Consider the following 27,982-nt stretch of genomic DNA (forward strand, 5'->3'; position numbering starts at 1 on the left):
ATATGACCAAACAAATCTTTACTTCATATTTCTTCCTTTCATACCACAGCTGAGTGGTCCACACAATAGAATGGTTTTTACAAATGCTCACAATAAATTTTGTTTTTATTTTAGCTTAAGAAAAAAAACCAGTTCAGACATCAGTCTAACAGAACTATATAAATGGAAAGTAGCATGACTCTCATACAGCCAGGATGGGTGCTTAAGAGGAAGATTTTGACTGAAGTGGATAGAGGCAGAACAGAATTGAATACCTGCCAATATACTCTTTCAGGTTTTTTCTTATGAAAGCTCAAAGTGAAGGACCAGAATTGTCTACAAATCATTTCCTTTTAAATGGTAATTTAATATAATAGTCACAACATCAAGGAAAATGCGGTGAAGATAGATAGAAAGTTATGGGAAATATAAACCATTGTAATCAGGTTTGAGTTTTGACTCTTACATGTAAGATAAAGTGAAAGCATCTAAGTCATAACAATAGCATTCCATCAACCACTGAATGTTCTTTTGGAGCCATGCACTCTAAATTTTGATTACATACTTAATGCCATTCCCTTGTGGATTCCCAACATCAGCAGAATTTCATTAAGAGTGGTCTGATACTTTTATACTTGGTTCTGTGCTTTATTAAACAGAAGCACTAAGTAAACAAATGTTAGCCGCTCAGTTGTATCTGACTCTTTTGCGACTGCGTGGACTGTAGCCCACCAGGCTCCTCTGTCCATGAGATCTCCAGGCAAGAATACTGAATGGGTTGCCATTCCCTTCTCCAGGGGATCTTCCCAACCCAGGGATCAAACCCAGGTGTCCCACATTGCAGGCAGATTTTTTACTGCCTGACCCATAGGGAAGCCCAAACAAAAGCACTGCTGCTGCTGCTAAGTCACTTCAGTCGTGTCCGACTCTGTGCGACCCCGTAGACGGCAGCCCACCAGGCTCCCCCGTCCCTGGGATTCTCCAGGCAAGAACACTGGAGTGGGTTGCCATTTCCTTCTCCAGTGCATGAAAGTGAAAAGTGAAAGTGAACTCGCTTCAGTCGTGTCCGACTCTTAGCGACCCCATGGACTGCAGCCTACCAGACTCCTCTGTCCATGGGATTTTCCAGGCAAGAGTACTGGAGTGGGGTGCCATTGCCTTCTCCGAACAAAAGCACTAGTCATTTTTAAATGCTTATGAGATTTATTACCTACCTTTTTTCACTGGTATTTCATGTAAGGCATCAACCACTGTAATTTTTGCTGATGCTGAAGCCTGTCCTTGGGAATTGGATGCATGGCACTCATATTCTCCAGCATCTTCCTTACTAAGAGGAGATACCTGTGAAAGAAAAAAAGATCATCAGTTTCTCTGTGGTGGTCATCTTTTTCCAGTGGCTTCAATTAAGTCATTTCGTTAAGTTTCCTAAATGACCAAGAGGGTTCATGGAAAACATACTGCTAGAAATAGTACTAGTCCTGTGCTAGGAGTAATTATGTAGCTATCAAATGCTCTGCCAGGAGGATTCCTACTATGAGAAAAAGCCATGGACAACTTTGGATCACACTGCATAGGTTAAAAACAGGATAGGTGCACATATCCTTGTTTGAGGGAGACCTTGGTGTAGGGTATGTGATCTAAGAACTAGGGACACTAGCCTTGCATGTCCATGGCTATCAAAGGTCAAGTAAAATAAAGTAATAACTGATTAAATTCATGCTCAGGTCATTTAGTTCCCTTTTGCTTTGAACTCCTAGGGGGCAAAAATTGGTTCTCATTTATTTGGTTGTTTTCAAAACATCCTAATAAACTCCAACGGGTTTTTTTTTTTTTTTTAATGTTTCCTCTGAAAGGGAAACAGCCGCTCTATGGTAAGACTGTTCTAAAGAGATGAGGAAGAGCAGGCAAATAGTTTGAGCCTGGCAGTACATTAGGCACCTTCACCAGGTTTGCTGTGTCTTAATTCTAAGAATGAAATATTTGTCAGCTCTTGGTACTCACCAGCACCCAGCCAGTAACTTCATGCTTTTCTGGACCACCCCGGGTCTGAATGGCCAGGTTGTCTCGGTCGCCAGGCAAGAGTTCTGTTCTTTGAACTCCATAGTGACCCCTTTTTACCTGCAAAAAAAGCAGGGAGGCGGGGGAACAGTCTGAGTTCTCTGCACTGAATCATCAACTTGGAAAAGGCCAATATTTCTAGAATTGCACAGGGTATACATCAGGATTTCTAACTGGATTAAACCTAGCAGTTTCCATATTCAGTTCAGTTCAGTTCAGTCGCTCAGTCGTGTCCGACTCTCCGCGACCCCATGAATCACAGCACGCCAGGCCTCCCTGTCCATCACCAACTCCCGGAGTACACTCAAACTCATGTCCACAGAGTCGGTGATGCCATCCAGCCATCTCATTCTCCGTCGTCCCCTTCTCCTCCCGCCCCCAACCTTTCCCAGCATCAGAGTCTTTTCCAGTGAGTCAACTCGTCGCATGAGGTGGCCAAAGTATTGGAGTTTCAGCTTTAGCATCAGTCCCTCCAATGAACATCCAGGATTGATCTCCTTTAGAATGGACTGGTTGGATCTCCTTGCAGTATAAGGGACTCTCAAGAGTCTTCTCCAACACCACAGTTCAAAAGCATCGATTCTTCGGCGATCAGCTTTCTTCACAGTCCAACTCTCACATCCATACATGACCATGGGAAAAACCATTGCCTTGACTAGACGGACCTTGGTCGGCAAAGTAATGTCTCTGCTTTTTAATATACTATCAAGGTTGGTCATAACTTTCCTTCCAAGGAGCAAGCGTCTTTTAATTTCATGGCTGCAATCAGCATCTGCAGTGATTTTGGAGCCCAAAAAAACAAAGTCTGACACTGTTTCCATTGTTTTTCCATCTATTTCCCATGAAGTGATGGGACCAGATGCCATGATCTTTGTTTTCTGAATGTTGAGCTTCAAGCCAACCTTTTCACTCTCCTCTTTCACTTTCATCAAGAGGCTTTTGAGTTCCTCTTCACTTTCTGCCATAAGGGTAGTGTCATCTGCATATCTAAGGTTATTGATATTTCTCCCAGCAATCTTGATTCCAGCTTGTGCTTCTTCCAGCCCAGCGTTCCTCATGATGTACTCTGCATATAAGTTAAATAAGCAAGGTGACAATATACAACCTTGACGTACACCTTTTCCTATTTGGAACCAGTCTGTTGTTCCATGACCGGTTCTAACTGTTGCTTCCTGACCTGCATACAGGTTTCTCAAGAGGCAGGTCAGGTGGTCTGGGATTCCCATCTCTTTCAGAATGTTCCACAGTTTATTGTGATCCACACAGTCAAAGGCTTTGGCATAGTCAATGAAGCAGAAATAGATGTTTTTCTGGAACTCTCTTGCTTTCTCCATGATCCAGCGGATGTTGGCAATTTGATCTCTGGTGCCTCTGCCTTTTCTAAAACCTGCTTGAACATCTGGGAGTTCACGGTTTACATACTGCTGAAGCCTGGCTTGGAGAATTTTGAGCATGACTTTACTAGCGTGTGAGATGAGTGCAATTGTGCGGTAGTTTGAGCATTCTTTGGCATTGCCTTTCTTTGGGATTGGAATGAAGACTGACCTCTTCCAGTCCTGTGGCCACTGCTGAGTTTTCCAAATCTGCTGGCATATTGAGTGCAGCACTTTCACAGCATCATCTTTCAAGACTTGAAATAGCTCAACTGGAATTCCATCACCTCCACTAGCTTTGTTCGTAGTGATGCTTTCTAAGGCCCACTTGACTTCACGTTCCAAGATGTCTGGCTCTAGGTCAGTGATCACATTATCGTGACTATCTTGGTCGGGAAGATCTTTTTTGTACAGTTCTTCTGTGTATTCCTGCCACCTCTTCTTAATATCTTCTGCTTCTGTTAGGTCCATACCATTTCTGTCCTTTATCGAGCCCATCTTTGCATGAAAAGTTCCCTTGGAATCTCTAATTTTCTTGAAGAGGTCTCTTGTTTTTCCTATTCTGTTGTTTTCCTCTATTTCTTTGCATTGATCACTGAGGAAGGCTTTCTTATCTCTCCTTGCTATTCTTTGGAACTCTGCATTCAGATGCTTATATCTTTCCTTTTCTCCTTTGCTTTTCGCCTCTCTTCTTTTTACAGCTATTTGTAAGGCCTCCTCAGACAGCCATTTCGCTCTTTTGCATTTCTTTTCCATGGGGATGGTCTTGGTCCCTGTCTCCTGTACAATGTCACGAACCTCCGTCCAGAGTTCATCAGGCACTCTATCAATCAGATCTAGTCCCTTAAATCTATTTCTCACTTCCACTGCATAATCATAAGGGATTTGATTGAGGTCATATCTGAATGGTCTAGTGGTTTTCCCTACTTTCTTCAATTTAAGTCTGAACTTCGCAATAAGGAGTTCATGATCTGAGCCACAGTCAGCTCCTGGTCTTGTTTTCGCTAACTGTATACAGCTTCTCCATCTTTGGTTGCAAAGAATATAATCAATCTGATTTCGGTGTTGACCATCTGGTGATGTCCATGTGTAGAGTCTTCTCTTGTGTTGTTGGAAGAGGGTGTTTGCTATGACCAGTTTCCATATTACTCTCTCCTAAATACTTACATAGAATATACATTCTCTTTTATTCCTTCCTCTAAGCTTGTATATTTAAAATTAATGTATTTTTTTGCATGGTTGGGGAATATAAACTCATACTTTCCTGCCACTGGCTGCTGCCATCATTCACTCATACCCTTGTAAATTCTGCTTGTCAGTGTTGGGCCTTGTTTGCCATGTGCCATTTTGACAAACTCTCACCGTCTTAGGTTTGATACTTGGGACTTTGTGTAAGAGCCCAAATCCTGGAGCTCTTCCTCTGAAAGCCTCATCAATAGAAAATAACAAGTCCAAAGCCAATACCATTACTTTGTTCAGAGGGCTAAGGGTTTGTTCATCAAATGGATTTACTGCAAAAATTCCTGTCAAGTACAAGCTGTCATTGTTCTCTTACAACAAAACTTGGTGCGTATCCCTGTGCATGTCATGATGAGATTCAGAAAGATGAAGAAAAAAACTCAGTTTCCTTGGCTTGAGGCCACTACTGAATACTTCTACTTTCCTCCCCTCATTTAAAAAGGCAAACTATTAATATGTGTTCATTATATAAACTTTGGAATATATATAAAGATTGACAAAACAAAATTTGCCCATAACCTCTCCATATATATACATTTAGCATAAATTTCTAGAAGCAGAATTGTTGAGACACAGAGTATAAATATTTTAAGGCTTGTGATAGTGATAGGTTTAAAAATATATATCAAAAAATACATGAAGCAATGTTTATTTCCATCCCAGGCCATCTTTAAGAGTTAGGTTGATGTTTATTGCTATTAACCTTTGAAATTAGAAAGATGGATTTACATTCTCAAATAGGTAGTTTTCCTTTCCTCTTATAATTAAGCAAATCTTGAGTTAGACCATAGTATCTAATTTTTTTGGACACTTTACATCAGAGTTGCTTCTCTTGTGAGCCCACTGCCACCACACAGTTACTAAGCTGTTGTCTCAGCATCAAAACCACCCTTTTATTTTTTCTGCTTCATGACAGCGGGATTGGCACTCTGCAAACGATGTGGAAAGGCTAACTCCTACTCTATTAAAAAAAACCCTAGGTGTTACTGATTTGGAGTGGCTGGTTTTCACCTGTTTGCTTTTTTTCCCCCGGAGAGTCCCCATTTTGCCACTATTAGAGAAAATTAGGTATCTTAGTATTTTTCTCAAATGAATTTTATAAAGGCAGATAAACTAAATAGGCCTCTTTTCCCCTTCCCTTCCCCAAGTAGCTGGCAGAAGTGGTTAGTGCAGATTTTGAAGCAGTTACCTAGAAATGGTTTTAAATAATGGTTTTAAGTATTAATTTGATTCAGTAGTTAATATGTCTCTAGTCTTGATATTCAGAATTCTTTAAGGATTTTATATGTGACCAAAGCAGAACAACACTACTGCATCAAATAGTGAATCTTGGCAACTGAGCTGTTTCTTCTCAGCTCATGTAGCTCTCAGTAAACAGTGTTCTCTGCCAATTAATGACTCACTCCGTACCAAGAAACTTTTAAGTACTTGATTGGAAAATGAATACCTATACTCAACAAAACTCATATTTAATTAACATACTGTAAAAGTTTTATACCATATAGAAAACATACAGAAAGAAGTACAAAGAATTTTTACATGGAAAATTTTTATACAGCAAACTCCTTTACCGCATTACTTACATAAAGGGAACTTGTTGATAAATATGTTTTCAGTTTGAGAAAAAGATGCAGGCTGGGCTGACAGAAGTTCTACATATGTGCAGGGACTGGAGGTTTGTATGGCAGAAAAAACTGCCTAGAAGTCCCTGCTCACCACAGACTCAACTATGGGGAGAACCAGAGGAGGGGGAGACCCAGGAAGTCATCTCAGCCCTCTCCAGTTGTATTTTAGCTGCAACAAGCAATAACTAAGAAAAAAGTGCCAGTGACTGCAGAATGATGCATTAGTCTGATTCCTACAGGTTGATAAACTTCAAGCACTCACCGAATTTCAGGGATCTTTTATGCAGCTTAGAACATATTTGCTGTGCCTTTCTGGTTAAGTTTCAGAACTTTATGATGAAATAGAATCTATAACTATTACAATTTCCAGCTTAAAATGGTTGTCTAGGAAAAAAATCTAATACATGACAAAGGGTCATTCCGAATGTGCAAAAAACCACAAAATGATAAGAATCAACCTCATGGAAAAATGAATAAAAGCTACAAACAGATAATTCATATAAAAAGAAAATCTAAATATGAAAATATTTTCAACGTAGTCAAGGAAATAGAAGCAATAATGAAATGATACTTCTACTCATCATTAACGAAAACTAAAAAGGGGTAATATTCAGTGCTGGTGAGTATGCAGGGAAATGATACCCATACATTACTGAGGGGGAGGGTGAACTGCTACGATGAATTTAGAAAGTGATCTGACACCACAGCAATCAGACAAAAAGAAAAGATAATCCAAGTGGAAGGGAAGAAATAAAACTGTCATTATATTCAGATGGCATGATTCTGTATATAGAAAACCGTAACAATTCTATAAAACTACTAGCACTGATCAATGAATTCAGCAGGATACAAGAATAACATACAGAAATCAGTTACATTTCTTGACATTAACAATGAAATACTGAAAAGGAATGCAAAAAAAAAACCTTTCAAAATTGCATCCCCCAAAATAAAACACTTAGAAATTAACCTGGGCAAGGATGTGAAAGACATATTCTGAGAACTGTAAAACATTAATAAAACTGAAGATGATTCAAGGACATGGAAAGATCCCCTGGAGAAGGGAATGGTTACCCACTCCAGTATTCTTGCCTGGAGAACTCCGTGGACAGAGGAGCCTGGTGGGCTGTATAGTCCATGAGGTGGAAAAGAGTCAGACACGACTGAACAACTTTCACTCACTCACTCACTCATGTTCTTGGACTGGAGGAATTAATATTGCTAAAATGGCCATACATACTACCCAAAGCAATCTACAGATTGAATGCAATCCCTATCAAATTACCCATGACACAGAAAAATTACCTATTTTTCACAGAACTGGAACAAGTAATCCTCAAATTTATATGGAACCATAAAAGACCCAGAATTATCAAAGCAGTCTTGAAGAAAAAGCAGGAGGCATGACCCTCCAAGACTTCAGATTACACTACAAAGCTACAGTAATCAAAACAGCATGATATTGACACAAAAACAGACATGGATCAATGGAACAGATAGCATAGAAATAAACCCACACACCTGTGGTTAGTTAATATTTGACAAGGAAGGCAAAAATACACAACGTGAAAAACAGTTTCCTCAACAAGTGGTATTGGGAAAGTTGGATAGCCTCACATAAACCAATGAATTTAGAATATACCCTCTCACCATACACAAAAGATATACAAACAGCTCATACAACTTAACAACAGCAAGAAAAAAACACAGTTCAATCGAAAAGTGGTAAGACCTAAATAGACATTTTTCCAAAGAAATACAAATGGTAATAGGCACACAAAAAGATACTCAACATTACTAATTATTAGAGAAATGCAAATCCAAACTACAATGGTAGGTATCACCTCACACCAGTCAAGAGTGGCCATCATTAAAAACTCTACAAATAACAAATGCTGGAGAGGATGTGGAGAAAAAGGAACCCTCCTATTGTTGGTGGGAATGTTAGTTGGTGCAGCCACTATGGAAAACAGTATGCAGTTTCCTCAGAAAACTACAATTTTAATTTATAATTCAGCAATCCCACTCCTGGATATATATTCAAACAAAACTATAATCCAAAAAGATACATGCACCCCTATGTTCATAGCATTATTCACAATATCCAAGACATGGAGACAGCTAAATATCCATTGACAGATGAATGGATAAAGAAGATGTGGACTTATATACAGTGGAATACTACTCAGTCATAAAAAGAACAAAATAATGTGATCTGCAGTAACATGGATGGATCTAGAGATTATCATACCAAGTGAAGTAAATCAGAAATAGAAACACTATTTGGTATCATTCATATGTGGAATCCAATATGTATCTATTAATACAAAACAGAAATAGACTGACAGACATAGAGAACAGACTTGGGGTTGTAAAGAGGGCAGGGGGTTTGTGGAGGTATGGAGTGGGAAGTTGGGATGAGCAGATGATTAATGCACACTGAACGGGTAACCAACAAGATCCTGCTGTATAGCACAGAAGAATATTCAGTACCCTATGATAAACCATAATGGAAAAGAATGTAAAACGATGTATATATCTATAACAGAATCTCTTTGCTGTACAGCAGAAATTAACACCATTGTAAATCAACTATACTTCAACTGAAAAGAAACCAGACAGAATTCCTTGAAGACAGGAACCAATGAGACTAGCAGAATGCATAAGACATTGCAGATAAGAAATAATGTTTATTGTATTGAGGGCACTAAGAAGTTCTCTCAAAAGGTACATGCCTCCAACATGTTTAACATTTTCATAATTATTAAAATCAGGTGGTAAAATTTTTTTTAAAAGAAAATACTCTGACAATGTCTATTAAGACTAAAATAAATCTTTTGACCTAATCATGTATCTTTGGGGGAATCCATCCTATAGGGAAAAAAGTCAGTTGCATGTAGGATATGTATACTCAAATATTTAAGGTGATATTTATTTAAGGTGATAAAAAGTTGGAAACACAGAAATTGTGTTTAATAATTATGGAACACCCACAGTTGGAATATTATGTAGTCCTTGAGAAGCAGGCCTGGAGGGATGCCCATAAAATATTTCTTGAAGAAAACAATTTCAGAGTAATTGCAAACTTTATTCCCATTTCAACCCATACTCTGGAAATATGTGTTTGTATACATATGGACATGAATAGGGGTATAGAAAGATACAAAGTTCATGTTGGTTATTTCAAGGAGTGGAAAGAGGTGGGAGGACATTATGAACATCTTTGGATAGTTTCTCCTTTAATAATCACTCTTTTTTTTAACTGAAAAATGATTATTCTTAGAGGTCATGAGCCCTAATCTGAAAAAATGTTCAGGCAGGAAAAGAATGGAATAGAAAGCCTCTTAATCTTGGAAACATCTAAATGTTTGGAAAGAATTCTGGTCTCTAACCTTCACTGTAAGCATTCCTCTGACTTACCAGGGTTAAGGTAAATACAGCTTTTTCAGTTCATTTCCCCATTTCAAAATATGGCTCTTGTAATCTTTGTAGGCTGAGGCTTTTTTTTTTTTAATAAAAAAGTTTTAATTGGAGTATAACTGCTCACTATAGAGCAAACTCCAGGAGATAGTGGAGGACAGGGAAGACTGGCGTGTGGTAGTCCGTGGGGTCACAGAGTCGAACACAACTTAGTGACTGAACAACAACAATAGTTGCTTTACAATATTGTTATTTTTCACTGTACAGCAAAGTGAATTAGCTCTATGTATACATATATCGACTCGATGGACATGTGTTTGAGTGAACTCCAGGAGTTGGTGATGGACAGGGAGGCCTGGCGTGCTGTGATTCATGGGGTCGCAAAGAGTCGGAACTGAACTGATACGTATATTCCCTCTTTTTAATATCTTCTTCCCATTCAGGTCACCACAGAGCACCGAGTAGAATTCCCTGTGCTATACAGTGGGGTCTCATTAGTTATCTATTTCATACATACTGTGCTGTGCTTAGTCACTCAGCGTGTCCAACTCTTTGCGACCCCATGGACTGTAGCCCACCAGGCTCCTCTGTCCATGGGGATTCTCCAGGAAAGAATACTGGAGTGGGTTGCCATGCCCTCCTCCAGGGGGTCTTCCCAACCCAGGGATTGAATCCAGGTCTCCTGCACTGCAGGTGGATTCTTCACTGTCTGAGCCACCAGGGAAGTCCATTTTATACATAGCAGTATATATGCCAATCCCAGGAGTTTCGTGTTTATATATATGTATATGTATGGGACTTGTTAAGGTCACATGATAAGTACTGGTCAGAATAGCACAGGCCACTCACCAGGCTGGGCCAGCCACAGAACTGTCATTGTAGCCAGAAGGGTCTCAGAGAAGAGTCATCCTGTCAGTTCTGCTGCTGCTAAGAATCTTTGAGCAAGAAAGACACGCTACCTTCTTGGAACCTCAGTTTAACAAGGGAGGATTCTAAGATTCATTTATGTCCAAAAAGGTATTCCATGCTTAAATTGGATTTAACAGGTGATCTTAAATATAAATCTGTATTTCTTAACAGTCTGGTTACAAGGGGAGTGGAGGAGAAAACAAATGTCCTGTTTAATTCTTTAGGTCAGTTACTTTCAAAGTGCTCTGACATGGCCCATAGTAAGAAACACATTTTTCATTGCTATCTGGAATATACAGAAGAAAAGTTTTATGAAATACCTTTACTTCCCCAGTGGTACAGTGGATAAGAATCCACCTGCCAATGCATGGGACATGGGTTGGATCCCTGGTCCAGAAGATTCCATATGCCTCAGAGCAACTACAATCCATGTGCCACAAGTACTGAGCCTGCATGCTGCAACTACTGGAGCCTGTGTGCCTAGAACCTGTGCTCCCCAACAAGAGAAGCTACCCCAAGAAGCCTGTGCATCTCAACGAAGAGACTCACTCATTTCAACTGACTCACTGCAACTAGAGAAAGCCTGCTTGCAGCAACAAAGACTGTAACCAAACATAAATAAATAAGAAATACCTTTACTAAATGTGCCTTTACCTAAGGTATTTTCTGTTCTACTTTTTAGTCTTTAAGAAGATACTGGTTGTGATCACTACATTAAATTCAAGACTCACTGATGGGTCATGGTCTATAGTTTGAAAGACACTGCTTTTGGTCATGCATGGGCAAATTACATTATGAAGATAGAAGAAAATCAGCAGAACCTGGAAGTAGGGTTTTTGTTCGTTTTGGAAGGTCTATAGAAAAAAAATTTTTTCTGTTTCTTTCTCCTTGCTCCCACTTCATCCATTCCCACCCTCCCCCAGAACTCCTCCAGTTGACAAGCCCTCAAGGGATCCAAGGGATCAATCCCAGAGGATCTCAAAGTTTAAAGGAAAAGATCCCTGAGGCTAATTTGCTCCCTGTGTGGGTATGTTAGCTGCAAGGACGGGCAGAGAAATGACTGAATTACTCTCTGCCAAGATCTGTCATGGTGTTGGGTCTTGTCAAGATCTTTCATGACAGCTGGGTCACCCTGACTTCTCACTGTGTGATCCTTAGAGAGCTGCACAGAGCTTTTTATGGGAATTCTTTGCAAAAGTTGTTCCTTACCTCTTCACCCCCTGGAACAAACCAGAAACCTCCAAATAAGCCATGAGAAGCACCAGCAGCTTTCACTGAAGGCCAAGAGGAACACATCCATCAGTTGGTTTATGCTCTTCACTGCTCCTGCCTTCCCTTTAAAAAAGTAGTTTCCTGAGGTAAAATTTCATCCCTCCATTTAAAGAAATTTCAGCTGTAAAGGGCAGCTGTAGTACAGCTCCTGTCACCTCTGCCTACCCCTACCCCAGGCAGGTTCTGGAGTCACCCTTGTTCTGCTCCGACAAGGCTCCATGAGGGCGCCACACCCCTCTGGCCACACGGGGGAGCCAGAGGTTAGCAGGTGACCCAACCTGGGTCAGAGTTCTTCAGTGGGAATTTTACAAAGTAGCCCGGGGATACCCTCTTTCCTCTGAGGTCTTTGGAGTTACCGGTGACAATTATCGCCTACAGCACGGAGGAATCTTCCTGAAGCACAAGGAGAAAATGAGATCCCCTACACTGAAAACAAAGAGCCAAGAGCTGGAGTTCTGATCCCACTGGGCATCTGGACTCAGATGCCCTTGAGGCTAGAATCATCCCTCTCCCCCACCCATTTTTGTTGTTTCCTAAACTAGTGTGAAGTGAGTTTCTACAACTTGCAACAGAAAGAGTTCTGACTGTGGGAGCCACAATCACTCCTGGAGTTCCAGAAGTTGCTCCTCTGTTCAGACACCAAGCAAATCAAATAATCAGGACGGACGTCATCCATCTCAGAGCTTGCTGGAGAAGCACACCAGCTGAAAAGGGGCTTCTGGCTATGCCTCTCAAATGAAGCAAGGTTTCCCTTTTGTTAGCATGAGCTTGATACTCCACAGACTGCTGTGAGGTTTAAACAAGTCAAAAAGTATAAGAGCACTAATGTAAAGTAATGTACATTATGACTGGGAAGTATTACAGTATCAACTGATTTGGCCAATCTTTTCTCTTCCCTTCTACAGGCCTGCAAGAAATTTATTGTCTTTCATATGCAGAGATAACAGTCATATACAAGATAATGTTCTTCAAAGGGAAACATTTTCAGGAAGAGTAGCTAACATCGCCTGAGCGCCAGTGATCTAGCCGGGCAACTTCCTATGTAATCTTTACAAGAATTTCAAGCTACGTTCATCACACAGTGGAAAAATTGAGGGCTAGGGTGACCTTCTCCCCAGGGAACATTTGATAACGTCTGGAGGCATTTTTAACTGTCACAGTGGAGTTTATGTGTGTGTGTGTGTGCGTGCACATGTGAGAATGCACACATGCTCCTGGCATCTAGCGGGTAGAAGCCAGGGACGCTGCAAAATTACAGTGCACAGGGCGGCCCCCACAACAAAGAACCATCTGGCTCAAAATGCCAATAGTGCTGATGCCGAGAAACCCTGACTTACAGAGAACTCAGCCAGCCTGCCTGAGGAACTCACAATCTTAACCACTTTGGTACACTGAGATACACACACATGCACTCAGAGGGTGGGATGTGTGCCCAGCATCACAGTTCGCCAGCCCCTAAGGCTTGGTGCTTGGGGGCTGCTAACAAGAGCACAACAGGGACTATTCCAGAGGTCAGTGAAGTCGTTTGATAAGACACAGGACCGGTGTCCGGAAGACTGTGGGAAAGCCTTGACTGGCTGAGGATTTTAGGCCATTACTCTCCTATGCAGTGTAACTACTCATTGGTCAGTCTAGGGTGTCTTCCTGAAGTCTCTGCCACTGACCTTGTTCCAGACGAGGACAGGGGTGGGGATTCCGATGACCTCGCAGCTCAAATACACCTGGGCACCAGTGACATTCCAGATGTCCTTGGGGGGCGTCACGATGGAAGGACCTATGGGAGGGGGCACAAAGCCAAACCATGTTTTTAAACAGTCTTTAACATCCATCAGCACGCTAGAAATCTGTAAGTATTACTAGAAGCAAATACTTGATTATGTTTGGGAGACTGTCCCCTCCGTTGGTGATCATCTGAAGCTACTTTCAAAGACCAGACTAGCTTCCCCCAGCCACCAGCAGGATTTTAAGCTATACTTCGGTGATGCATACATCTTGTCAGAAAACAATTAGGAAGAAAATTTTATTGCTTACAAAATTTTCTTCTCCTGTGATTCATGCTTAAATGAGTTTTAATTTACCAGCTGTTTTGCTTATCTGCAACTTTCCAATTAATATAGTGAACTCCCAAAATATTTAATGTTTTTCTTTTTTATATACTAGTATTTCTGTTTGGAGAAGGGGGCAATAACCGATTTTTACTCTTTGGGTGATGGAAGAAAAAAAAGTCTCAGAAGATTTTTGCAAATGCGCTCCACTGTTAATTCACAGGGCACAGCCCCAGGCGCCTAAGAGAGTCCACGTTAGAGGGAAGGAGCCTGGAATCCCGGGGTGACAGTACAGTACTTCCAGAACCAAACCTGGCTCAAAGTCAAAGCTTGAGGCCATTTCTTCAAAGAATGAGTTAATTATTCCCTCTGAATTTCAGCTCTCCACTGCTTTGGGGCTTGGAGCTGAATAAAGTATCTAACTGCAGGGATATCTTGCATCAGAGTCCTGGGAAAGGGACAACCTTCCCTTGGGGCCCGGAAAGTTTTCTGGCATACTCATCATTCAAAGGGCACGAAGTCTCCCCTCTTGCAACAGGCTATTTCCAGCCCACAATTAATTTCTTGAAACAGAAAGGAAATGACAACAGCATGTAAGAGTTTTCCCACTCATCTCAAGTACTGAAAGCTGATTTTTAAAAAATCCCTCAGGGCAGTTTTATTTTTTCCCTTTGTAAGAATAGGCAAAACATAGTTTTGAAAGCTCTAAATATATTTCTTGCTTCCTTCCCTCTAAAGCCTAGATCTGAAAGGAAGCATGTCTCTTGGCCAGGGGTCTTAGGCTTTTCGGTGGCAAATGTGGACATAGTCAGCGCAGCGGGGCTGTGTTTGTGTGTACTGTGGGCTCTGTTGCCGACGCTTCCTCGTCCGTCCTCACCAACACAAGGCCCCTCACCGCATCTTGGGCTCCCCCTAGGGCCCTGGGACCCAAAGAACTTGGACACCGTACAGCGGATCTGGCTCAGGCCTGCGGGCCCCACGAGGCTCTGTCCTCCTTCGCACACAGACTTGGCGGGACAACCTCAAAGCTCAGGGGATCTCAAGGGAATGTTCTGAGAAGAATGCACCAGTGTTCAGAGACTGGAGGGGCCCGGGAACAAAGCTGCCTCTCACGTAGCAAAACCACACGAAGAATGTAAGATTCCTGTGAGATTCGAGTGCCTCAGCCTTGCAACAAGCCACTTATTTCAACTTGCAGCCATTTCCCTATAGATGGAGCAAGGAGCAGGGTCATTGGTCTTAGCCAAGGCAGTTTCTGGAGCCCATCTGGAAGAACTCTAGCCTGATTTTCTGTCACATGTCTTGAAGACATGCTATGGATTCTCTGACAGCCTAATTTTAAAACTAAGATATCCTTAGTTTTAATATAGTCCAATGTATCAAATTTTTCTTTAATGATTGATGCTTTTTGTGTTCTGTTAGATTTTTTGTTTTGGGCCCAGACCAAACCCATAAAGATCTCCTGTTTCCTTCTACAAGCTCCATAGGTTTACCTTTCATATTTAGGGTTTGGTCCATCTTGAATTAATTGTTGTGGACCAGACCACCTGACCTGCCTCTTGAGAAACCTGTATGCAGGTCAGGAAGCAACAGTTAGAACTGGACATGGAACAACAGACTGGTGACAAATAGGAAAAGGAGTATTTCAAGACTGTATATTGTCACCCTGCTTATTTAATTTATATGCAGAGTACATCAGGAGAAACGCTGGGCTGGAGGAAGTACAAGCTGGAATCAAGATTGCTGGAGAAATATCAATAACCTCAGATATGCAGATGACATCACCCTTACGGGAGAGAGTGAAGAATAACTAAAGAACCTCTTGATGAAAGTGAAAGAGGAGAGTGAAAAAGTTGGCTTAAAGCTCAACATTCAGAAAACTAAGACCATGGCATCCGGTCCCATCACTTCATGGGAAATAGATGGGGAAACAGTGGAAACAGTGGCTGACTTTATTTTTCTGGGCTCCAAAATCACTGCAGATGGTGATTGCAGCCATGAAATAAAAAGACGCTTACTCCTTGGAAGGAAAGTTATGACCAACCTAGACAGCATATTAAAAAGCAGAGACATAACTTTGCCAACAAATGTCCGTCTAGTCAAGGCTATGGTTTTTCCAGTGGTCATGTATGGATGTGAGAGTTGGACTATAAAGAAAACTGAGCGTCAAAGAGTTGATGCTTTTGAGCTGCAGTGTTGGAGAAGACTCTTGAAAGTCCCTTGGACTGCAAGGAGATCCAACCAGTCTATCCTAAAGGAGATCAGTCCTGGGTGTTCATTGGAAGGACTGATGTTGAAGCTGAAACTCCAATACTTTGGCCACCTGATGCAAAGAACTGACTCATTTGAAAAGACCCTGATGCTGGGAAAGATTGAGGGCAGGAGGAGAAGGGGACGACAGAGAATGAGATGGCTGGATGGTATCACCGACTCGATGGACATGGGTTTGGGTGGACTCTGATAGTTGGTGATGGACAGAGAGGCCTGGCGTGCTGTAGTTCATGGGGTCGCAAAGAGTCAGACACGATTGAGCGACTGAACTGAACTGAACTGATGTTAGGAAGTAGAGGTCAAAGTTCATCAACGCTCCCCAAAAGACAACCAACTGCCTTGGCATCATTTGTTGAAAAGACTATCCTTTTCCCACTGTAAGTGGTGCCTTTGAAGTAAATCCTTTGCTTATATATATGTGAGTCTATTTCTGGACTCTCTACTCAGTTCCATTGCATTTATCCTTGTACCAACAACCATGGTATGATTTAGAAATAACTGTATTAAAACTAAAGCACTGAATGGAGGCTAGATCCATTATATCCATCTTCCTTCAATTCTCTCATTCTAAGAGGTAGAACATTTCAGGAGGAGCAAAAGTTCTTTAAAAACATCTTAAAGTGAAAGTAGCTCAGTCATGTCCAACTCTTTGAGACCCCATGGACTATGTAGTCCATGGAATTCTCTAGGCCAGCATATAGAGAGGGTAGCTTTTCCTTCTCCAGGGTATCTTCCCAACCCAGGGATCGAACCCAGGTCTCCCGCATTGCTGGCAGATTCTTTACCAGTTGAGCCACAAGGGAAGCCCTACCCAGACATGATTTGAATAAGAGCCCTCCCCAGAGCATTCAGATGAGGACACCTCATGCTGTGAGTTCCCACCTCCTCTCTCTCCCAACTCTTTGAATATATAGCCAACCTCAAGTGAATGGGCTGAGTCAATATTCAGACTAGAATTTCTTAATTCTGCTACCAGGCCATGCCTAGAATTCAACAAGAATTCTATACCATGAAAATCTGTATTACTCACTGACTCCTGTTGAGTTGATGGGGTGGAGAGCCAAAGGAGGAACCATTAGGACCAGTTCTTTGCACAACATTTATGAAAACCCTTGCTATTTCAAACGTCCCTGAACAAATGTTGACCCACAGAGGTACCAAGTGGACATGATTTGTATGTAAGTGAAGGATGGTGAAAACATTTGGGGCTGATGTGGTGGCAGATCCAACACTGCACCCCTCCCCCACTCTAAAGAACCACCATCCCACATATTCCACTGACAAGCAGTTTCACTGCCTGAATTACCTCAAATTGCATGTGTACCATGCAATTCATTTCCTGAAGGTTCTGTCCTACCTCACAAGAGCAGCTGAAAAAATGACTCTTTACCAAATAACATCTCTTTCTATGTTGTCTTTTTACCCCAGGAAGGCCAAAGCAGATCCAGAATTATTTCTGTTTTTAAGGATAAAGGAACTTCCAGTTCATTCTCAGCTTATTTTCAGGCAGAAAGCTCAAAATCAGTCCTCAAGGCCAAGCCAAGGGTAATAAAACTGCCATCTAAATCATGCTCTGTGTTTGGATTCCATTTAAAACGAGTCACAGACTATTTAAACATATAGGGACAAACACCCGGATAGGTTCAGGTTCAATTATTTATTTATCTTTGTCTTCGTTCCAGCAAAGACTTCAAGCCACTCAAACATATGTCTAGCAGACATCCTGTGCAGAATAACTGCCCACTGCCTCTCTCCTCCCCTTCCCCACCGTGGGCAACTCCAGGCAGCAACCAAGCTGTAGCAGTGACGCCTGGTGGTTGGAGTAGGGAAAAATCCATCCCAAGACTTTCCTCACTTCCAGCTCTCCCTACTTTCCTGTTTCAGATGAGTGCCTTCAGCCAGGGTACTCCATGTTTCTTTCTTACCTTTCTCAACTCAATTAGTTCTTATTCCATTTCATTCGATCTTTCTCAGCTCTCTAAATTTATTATATTGCTCGCTTATTTTGTATAATTCTTGCCTGGTAAGCTTAGGTGGTCTCTTCCTTTTAATCATTCCTTGAAGGGAAGGAAGAAGAAAAAGAAGGGAGGAAGGGAGGTGGCAGAGGAGAAGGAGAAGAAAGAGAAAATGAAATACAGAAAGACCCAGATCTTAAAGTTGTAAGGAAGAAGAAAGTTCTAAGTTTGGAAGAAAATTTTAATTTAATGAGTCAGTGTGACCTTAAAAGTACCAGAAAGAGTAAGATCCTCCTAGGCAACGTCCACTTGAGTCTACGTTCTCTCCCTCAGACACTTTTCGGTTTTTTTGGCTGTGCCACGTGACATGTGTGATCTTTGTTCCCCGACTAGGGATTGAACCCACACCCTGTGCACTGGAAGCTTGGAGTCTTAACCACTGGACTGCCAGGGAAATATCCACTTAGAGACCTTGAATTAAGTTCTAGACAAATGACTGACAGACTACAGATTACTTGCTGCTATAAATAGCAATGTTCTGAGAAATCACTAAAGAAACAGAAAAGGAAGAACTGTTGATAGATTTAAATTTGGAATATTTCAATTTGCTTCTGAAGAGTTAAAGAAGGGCAGTTCCCACAAAACACACAAATGTCATGAGGAAAAGATCCTGAAATAGGATTAACTTTGAACTTGACAAGCAATTCATTTAAGCCAATCTTATACAAAGCTGTAGTAGAGAGGAGAGAGTTAAAATTTGTTGTCCTATAAAAAGCATGGGAATACTATAAAAGAAATATGTGAACAATTTCCTAGTTTCTTACAGAACACAAAACACTCCCTAGACATGACCTGAGATGCCCTCACCATGTTATCATTAAAATAACAAACAAAACCCCCAGAGCTCTTTTGGGGAGAGAACACTTGGCCCTGGATGCCTGTCTACTGCTTATAGCTAGGAGACCTTAGACAAACCACTCAATCCATTTGTAAAGAAGAAACTGGGGCAGGTCTGAGAATGTTCTTTTGGGTTGGAAGTGAATGTACCCATCATGAATGTGCCCTAGAGCACATTCATATGGCATCTTTAACATCCATGAAGTTTTGAGGTTCCACTGCCTGGTTCTGGGAGCTCTCATATCTCACAAATCAGTCTAGTTCACCACCTCATCTACCTAAATGCAATGTACCTGACGCATAACAAAGTTCATTCTCCAAGTGATCAAGAAAAATAGAGCTTTAATTATAAAGGTATCTGTGGTTACCAAGATAACTAATTTATTAATCTGAAAAAGCTGCACAGAAGATGTTAGGAGAGGTCATGTTTTGGAGCTAACTATAGTCAAGGCAATGGTTTTTCCCGTGGTCATGTATGGATGTGAGAGTTGGACTGTGAAGAAAGCTGATCGCCGAAGAATCGATGCTTTTGAACTGTGGTGCTGGAGAAGACTCTTGAGAGTCCCTTATACTGCAAGGAGATCCAACCAGTCCATTCTAGAGGAGATCAATCCTGGATGTTCATTGGAGGGACTGATGCTAAAGCTGAAACTCCAATACTTTGGCCACCTCATGAGACGAGCTGACTCACTGGAAAAGACTCTGATGCTGGGAAAGGTTGGGGGCGGGAGGAGAAGGGGACGACGGAGAATGAGATGGCTGGATGGCATCACCGACTCTGTGGACATGAGTTTGAGTGTACTCCGGGAGTTGGTGATGGACAGGGAGGCCTGGCGTGCTGTGATTCATGGGGTCGCGGAGAGTCGGACACGACTGAGCGACTGAACTGAACTGAACTGAACTGATATGTACTCCATTGAACCTGGGAAATGGTCAAAAGTCAAATTCTTCCTAATAGTCAATTTTTGTCCAATTTTGTCGATATACTATTCAACTACATTTTCCTCTTCACTGCCTTCTTCATTTCTTCCCTCATCTCTCTGATGTTTATCCTACAAATTCACCCTTCTTTCTTATTCTCCCCCAAACTCATTCTCTGCTCCTAGCATTCATGCCCACTGTCTCATTACATGCTTATTGCTACTTCTAGAACCTTTGCTTATGCTGACGCACTTGCCTACTTGGAACGTCCTCCTTCCTCTCATCTATTATCTATATCTTATTCTTTATTTGGAGCTCTAAGGCTGAAATCTCATCTCACTTTTGAAATTTTTCTTACAGCTCCAGTTCCCTCTTAATTCTCTGAAATCTTGTTGGACTCAGAATTAGTACCATGCAGCTTAGTGCATCGTTGTTCCCTAATGCTTTCCCCTGCAGGGCTAACTGTGAAATGCCAATCTCCTGATAGAATCATAACTGAGCCAGAAACTCTGGAATCAGACATACTTCCTGTTCATTGGTAGGAGGGACAGACAAGATTGTATATAGTGGAAAAAGGGCAGCAGAAAACTCGGAACATAACATGACTAGTTACATGGAACTAAGAAGATAGCCACTATCTTGAAAATATACCAGTGTACACGTTGCCAAGGTACCTAACCAAAGTGGTGCTACAGTCACTTCTTATTTATCAGCTAGAAGATTATTCATTGTGATTTTCTTTAATCTTCTACTTGACTTCCTCTTCCTTCTTGGCTATTGTCCATTCACCAATGAATCTGCATATGATGAGGGATGCAAAATAATTTAAATCTATGTTAGCCAAGCAAGTCCCAATGAGAAGGGTAGATCTACTGTGGGGAAAGATCATCGGTCATCCTCACATCAACAACAGGACTTCTACAATATGCAGGGTTATATCATTGACATTATAACTCTCACTGAATATTGATTAATGTGACTAAGAGAGTCAGGTACAAAGACTTCTCCAAGTTATGGCAGATTTGCAGACCACACTAATCTTGTCTCTTAATGATGCTGGGTCCTAAAATAGCTCATAGAGAGTATGTGCATTCATACCAAAAAAGGAGGGTTTAAAAACGAAGGGAGATACCACATATGGAGATAAAATGTTCAGACAACTTGGCAAAAATCCCCAGATTGGATTCCGATAACACACCGAAGGGAAAAGCACCAAACAAAAGTACAAAATGGGAAAAGAATAGTAGGAAGGCACTATGTCCAAGAGGGGGAAGGGGATGAAACACATGGACACTTCCTGATATTAAATAAGGGGAAGCAGGATCTGAATGGCTAATTAAAGGGCAGAGCCATCTGCCAAGGCAAGTCATTTCAGGAACTTTTGGAGGTGGGGTGATGCAGCAGCTGACCCTAGGTAGGGTAATCAGGCACACAGTCTCATGGGTGTAAGGGCAGCAAGGGCAGGGGAAGAAAGTACTATATCATAAGCAGCACAGCCCAGATATAATTTCAGGGTTTTGGTTTAAGGCAAAATCATCCGGTTATGGATGCTCCAGTTGGTCGTTTACATTTTAGTGTGAGTGAAGATGCTCAGTTGCTCAGTCGTGTGCAACTCTTTGCAACCCCATGGACTGCAGCCTGCCAGGCTCTGTCCATGGGATTTCCTAGCAAGAATACTGCAGTAAGTAGCCATTCCCTTCTCCAGGGGTCTACCCGACCCAGGGACGGAACCCATGTCTCCTGTGTCTCCTGCACTGCAAGTGGATTCTTTACTGCTGAGCCACTGGGGAAGCCCTTATCACGATGGGGCTCTCTCAAACACTGCGGGGGTAAGAGTATATAAGAAATTATTCCTCTTCTTCAGATAACAAGGTATTGAGGTGAGATGGGGGATGTTTAACACATACAGACAGATCAAAATGCTAAGGAGGCAGTAGACTGTGATGAGCTTGCAGCATGGACTTTGGAATCAGGAATTCTGCTCTACCACTTCTGAGTTACGTGACACTGAAGAAGTTATTTGACATTTCTCAGTTTATTCATCTGTGAAATGGGATAATACCTAAGTCATTAGATTATCAGAAAGATCAAACAAGATACAGCAATTAGCATAGGACTTGGCATGTGCTAGGTCAGTAAGTATTGCTGTGCTGTGTTTAGTCGCTCAGTAGCATCAGACTCTGTGACCTCATGGATGGTAGCCTGTGAGCCTCCTCTGTCCCTGGGGATTTTCCAGGCAAGAATACTAGAGTAGGTTTTATGCCCTCCTCCAGGGGATCTTCCCAACCCAGGGATTGAACCCAGGTCTCCCACATTGCAGGCGGATTCTTTACCAGCTGAACCACCAGGGAAGCCCCAGTATTAGTTACAGCTTTAATTTCAAAGCAAATTCTTATGACTGAAGCTGATATAAATTGCTTCTTCAGAGAATGGAGAGGACACGTGACTTGGGCAGGGGGTGGCTGGGAAAGGAGCTGGCATTTGAGCAGGCCCCAAAGTTCAGAAGTCAGCCTCCTCTCAAGGAAAGGTTTTCACTTTCAGATACCTGCCTGAGCAGAGGTGTGCAGGCAGGAAAACACAAACTGGCTGATGGAATAGTGAGCATCCCAGTCCGGCTGGGGAAGAGTGCGGTAGAAGAGCTGAGAATCAGGTGCCGGGCACAATGGAAGGCAGAGAGGGCGGGATTTGGGGTCCAGTGTGTCTTTGTCAGAGAGATGAGATTCAAGTGGCGTTTTGGGAGTTGACTTTAAAGGCCTTGACAGCAGGACTGGGACTGGTTAGGGATTAGGAGCTTAAATCAAAGTGGTGTTCATTGGAGGGATTGATGCTAAAGCTGAAACTGCAATACTTTGGCCACCTCATGCGGCGAGTTGACTCACTGGAAAAGACTCTGATGCTGGGAAGGATTGGGGGTGGGAGGAGAAGGGGACGACCGAGAATGAGATGGCTGGATGGCATCACCGACTCTGTGGACATGAGTTTGAGTGAACTCCGGGAGTTGGTGATGGACAGGGAGGCCTGGCGTGCTGTGATTCATGGGGTCGCAGAGAGTCGGACACGACTGAGTGACTGAACTGAACTGAACTGAAAGGGAACAGGCTAATAGAGTTCTGCCAAGAGAATGCACTGGTCATAGCAAACACTCTCTTCTAACAACACAAGAGAAGACTCTACACATGGAGATCACCAGATGGTCAACACCAAAATCAGATTGATTATATTCTTTGCAGCCAAAGATGGAAAAGCACTATACAATCAGCAAAAATAAGACTGGGAGCTGACTATGGCTCAGGTCATGAACTCCTTATTGCCAAATTCAGACTTAAATTGAGGAAAGCAGGGAAAACTACTAGACCATTCAGGCATGACCTAAATCAAATCCCTAATGATTATACAGTGGAAGTGAGAAATAGATTTAAGGGACTCAATCTGATAGAGTGCCTGATGAACTATGGATGGAGGATCATGACATTGTACAGGAGACAGGGAGCAAGAATATCCCAAGAAAAAGAAAGGCAAAAAGGCAAAATGACTGTCTGAGGAGTCTTTACAAACAGCTGTGAAAAGAAGAGAAGCCAAAAGCAAAGGAGGAAAGGAAAGATATAAGCATTTGAATGCACAGTTCCAAAGAACAGTAAGGAGAGATAAGAAAGCCTTCCTCAGTGATCAGTGCAAAGAAATAGAGGAAAACAATAGAATGGGAAAGATCAGAGATCGCTTCAAGAAAATTAGAGATACCAAGGAAACATTTCATGCAAAGATGGGCTCAATAAAGGACAGAAATGGTATGGACCTAACAGAAGCAGAAGATATTAAGAAGAGGTGGCAAGAATACATAGAAGAACTGTACAAAAAAGATCTTCATGACCCAGATAATCATGATGGTGTGATCAATCACCTAGAGCCAGACATCCTGGAATGTGAAGTCAAGTGGGCCTTAGGAAGCATCACAAAGCTAGTGGAGGTGATGGAATTCCAGTTGAGCTATTTCAAATCCTAAAAGATGATGCTGTGAATGTGCTGCACTCAATATGCCAGCAAATTTGGAAACCTCAGCAGTGGCCACAGGACTGGAAAAGGTCAGTTTTCATTCCAATCCCTAAGCAAGGCAATGCCAAAGAATGCTCAAACTACCACACAATTGCACTCATCTCACATGCTAGCAAAGTAATGCTCAAAATTCTCCAAGCCAGGCTTCAACAATACATGAACTGTGAGCTTCCAGATGTTCAAGCTGGTTTTAGAAAAGGCAGAGGAACCAGAGATCAAATTGCCAACATCCACTGGATCATCAAAAAGCAAGAGAGTTCCAGAAAAACATATATTTCTGCTTTATTGACTATACCAAAGCCTTTGACTGTGAGGATCACAATAAACTGTGGAAAATTCTTCAAGAGATGGGAATACCAGACCACCTGACCTGCCTCTCGAGAAATCTGTATGCATGTCAAGAAGCAACAGTTAGAACTGGACATGGAACAACAGACCGGTTCCAAAAAGGAAAAGGAGTACATCAAGTCTGTATATTGTCACCCTGCTTATTTAACTTATATGCAGAGTATATCATGAGGAACGCTGGGCTGGAAGAAGCACAAGCTGGACTCAAGACTGCCGGGAGAAATATCAATAACCTCAGATATGCAGATGACACCACCCTTATGGCAGAAAGTGAAGAGGAACTAAAGAGCCTCTTGATGAAAGTGAAAGAGGAGAGTGAAAAAGTTGGCTTAAAGCTCAACATTCAGAAAACAAAGATCACGGCATCCAGACCCATCACTTCATGGCAAACAGACAGAGAAACAGTGGAAACAGTGTCAGACTTTATTTTTTTGGACTCCTAAATCACTGCAGATGCTGATTGCAGCCATGAAATTAAAAGACGCTTACTCCTTGGAAGGAAAGTTATGACCAACCTAGATAGCATATTAAAAACCAGAGACATTACTTTGCCAACAAAGGTCCGTCTAGTCAAGGCTATGGTTTTTTCCGTGGTCATGTATGGATGTGAGAGTTGGACTGTGAAGAAAGCTGATCGCTGAAGAATTGATGCTTTTGAACTGTGGTGTGGGAGAAGACTCTTGAGAGTCCCTTGTACTTCAAGGAGATCCAACCAGTCCATTCTAAAGGAGATCAATCCTGGGTGTTCATTGGAAGGACTAATGCTAAAGCTGAAACTGCAATACTTTGGCCACCTCATGCGATGAGTTGACTCACTGGAAAAGACTCTGATGCTGGGAAAGGTTGGGGGCGGGAGGAGAAGGGGACAACCAAGAATGCGATGGCTGGATGGCATCACCGACTGTGTGGACATGAGTTTGAGTGAACTCTGGGAGTTGGTGATGGACAGGGAAGCCTGGCGTGCTGTGATTCATGGGGTCGCAGAGAGTCGGACATGACTGAGTGACTGAACTGAACTGAAATCACTGCAGATGGTGACTGCAGCCATGAAATAAAGAGATGCTTACTCCTTGGAAGGAAAGTTATGACCAACCTAGACAGCATATTAAAAAGCAGAGACATTACTTCGCCAACAAAGGTCTGTCTAGTCAAGGCTATGGTTTTTCCAGTAGTCATAAATGGATGTGAGAGTTGAACTATCAAGAAAGCTGAGTGCCGAAGAATTGATGCTTTCGAACTGTGGTGTTGGAGGAGACTCTTGCGAGTCCCTTGGACTGCAAGGAGGTCCAAACTGTCCATCCTAAAGGAAATCAGTCCTGAATGGTTATTGGAAGGACTGATGGTGAAGTTGAAGCTCCAATACTTTGGCCACCTGATTCGAAGAGCTGACTCATTGGAAAAGACCCTGATGCTGGGAAAGATTGAAGGCAGGAAGAGAAGTGGTCGACAGAGGATGAGATGGTTGGATGGCATTACCGACTCAATGGACATGAGTTTGAGTAAACTCCTGGAGTTGGTGATGGACAGGGAGGCCTGGCGTGCTGAAGTCCATGGGGTCGGAAAGAGTCGGACACTACTGAGCAACTGAACTGAACTAATGGGAACAGAGGGGAAAGGGGCAGACTTGAGAGATTATTCAGGAAGAACCAACACTAGCCAGGAACTGACTGGATATGGGGAAGAGGGAATGAGTTAAAAGTTGTAAGAGGGGGCTGTGACACCATGAATAGAAGCTGAATCTGAGGCATCACCCTGGGCAATGAGGAGGTACGAATCCCACAGAGAGAAAGGAAGCAGACGGGGACCAGTGGTAGACGGGGACCAGTGGTACCAAGGTAAACATGGTCTCCTTTACACTTTAGCCTGGAAGGCTGGGTGGGTTCCCTGGTATAGAAGGAAAACTGCTTTCCTGGCCCTTCCCTGGACAGCTTCTCTGGAGGGCATTCCATCTGCTCACTGCTAACACCTGGTGCATTCTCACTGCACACCATCCCAGGTAAAGCAGGGGAGTAGACAGCTAAGACACTGCTTAGCAACCTGCCACTGACCTGCAGGGGCAGTTCATCTGAGTGCAGACTGTCCGGTATGATACAACCCTAGTAATGGCAAACACAGATCCTGAGAATTGCATTTCCTGTCTGACAGCTAGTTTTACCTCTGGGTTAATGAGACACCCCATTGTGGTTCCAACCTTTGATGCTGAAAATCTTCTTAGTCTATGTTTTCTGTAGTAGACATCATAGTATTCAGATGTCTCTCTATGACTGAATCTTGCAAGATCTCAAAATTATCACAGGTTTGAACTGACCATGGAACATAAACAGAAAGTTGCTTCTTAGAATCTGTTGCTTGCAAACCAATCTCTTATTTGATGATGTCTTCTTATTCTTTTCCCCTAACATGGAAGAGCTCAACACAAAATGAACAGAATAATGACCAAGGGTCTGACTCCAGGCTGAGAATCCCATACACAGGTGATTCTGGTACACGCAGTCTGAGATTATCCTTGGACGAGTCCTGCATTAGGTAAAATAAATCCATGAAAGATTCAAAGCCAAGTTCAGACGTGTAAGGTGAAGAGATCACTTGGGCAACCATGTGGTGGCTGAGCTAACCTGGGGCTATGTCAGCAACATTGCCCATGGGTGAGGTCATGTATTTGGGAGAGCTCCCACAGGAGCTGAAATAGCTAGATTGCCTGTATGACACTGAACTGACTGATGTCTGCACAAGTTAAATGAGCAGGCTACATTTTTATTTGGTTTGAGCACAAGGAAGAGCTGACTTCATACAGAGTATCTTTATGAACGGAAACTCTCAAGTTATGTAAGTGTACCTTGTTCATGCTAATGGAGCTTTGAAAATACTTTTTTTCTCCTGCATTTCATGGGCCTGTCCTATTTGGACTATGACTCACCTTCAGTTTAGTCACCTTAAACCCAACTTATTACAATTTTGGGTCAGTTTTTCCTATTCTGCCAGCATAGAACTGGGTGGGGAAGTTTCCACAGGAGGGCACTTATTGCCACCTGAATCTGGGCTTTCTAGAAACCCAGAGAGCAAGTTCCCCCAGGATACTTCATCTTTGCCTCCCTGTTTCCCAGTGCCTGGCACTGTCAAGCATCAGAAGTGTTTCCTGAACCGAGCTGCGAGCTGCAAGGGGAAGTCTTCCAGAAACTGGAGGCTACCTGCCCCCAGAACTTAGTCTCTGTCCATAGGCCCCAAGCCGACTGACAAGCACTGCAGTCTGGGCAGATCCAAAAAAAGAGATGTTCCTGAACCTCTGCCCCTGGAGGGAAGGATGCGAGGGACTGTCAGGTGGTCTTCGACTTAAAAGAGGGTTGGACTGGCTAAGCCTACTGCCTAGAACAATTTAGAAAGCAGAAGAAGGCTAAGGCCTGAGCTCCCAGGAAGCCCTGGGAGGATACCACCATGGGGCTACTCCTGCTGTTTCTTGTCCACTGGTGAGCCTGGCTTCCAGGAAGTTTCCCGATGGGGTATTTCATAGAAGACTAAAGTCATCAGCTCTTGGAGAACTAGGTAAGCCCTCAACTCCACTTTGTTCAAGGAGGGGACTTATGTGGTAGGAAATCCCTCGGTCCAGGTTGATGGCCCTGGAA

At 42.5% G+C, this 27,982-nt stretch overlaps 1 protein-coding gene across 1 annotated transcript in view; it reads right to left on the reverse strand.

The window, feature by feature from the left end:
- Positions 1-27,982, reverse strand: part of IGFBP7 (insulin like growth factor binding protein 7) — an 82,084-nt gene that overhangs the window by 718 nt on the left and 53,384 nt on the right. Inside the window, exons 2-4 of the mRNA XM_055434969.2 lie at positions 13,540-13,649; positions 1,981-2,097; positions 1,194-1,320 (exon numbers count right to left, since the gene is read on the reverse strand). Of these exons, the coding sequence (XP_055290944.2) occupies positions 1,194-1,320; positions 1,981-2,097; positions 13,540-13,649 (354 nt within the window). The remainder of the gene's footprint in view (positions 1-1,193; positions 1,321-1,980; positions 2,098-13,539; positions 13,650-27,982) is intronic.

Source organism: Moschus berezovskii, chromosome 5, assembly GCF_049115385.1.
Source record: "Moschus berezovskii isolate FMDL1 chromosome 5, NW_MosBer_1.0, whole genome shotgun sequence".
NCBI classification, from domain to species: domain Eukaryota; kingdom Metazoa; phylum Chordata; class Mammalia; order Artiodactyla; family Moschidae; genus Moschus; species Moschus berezovskii.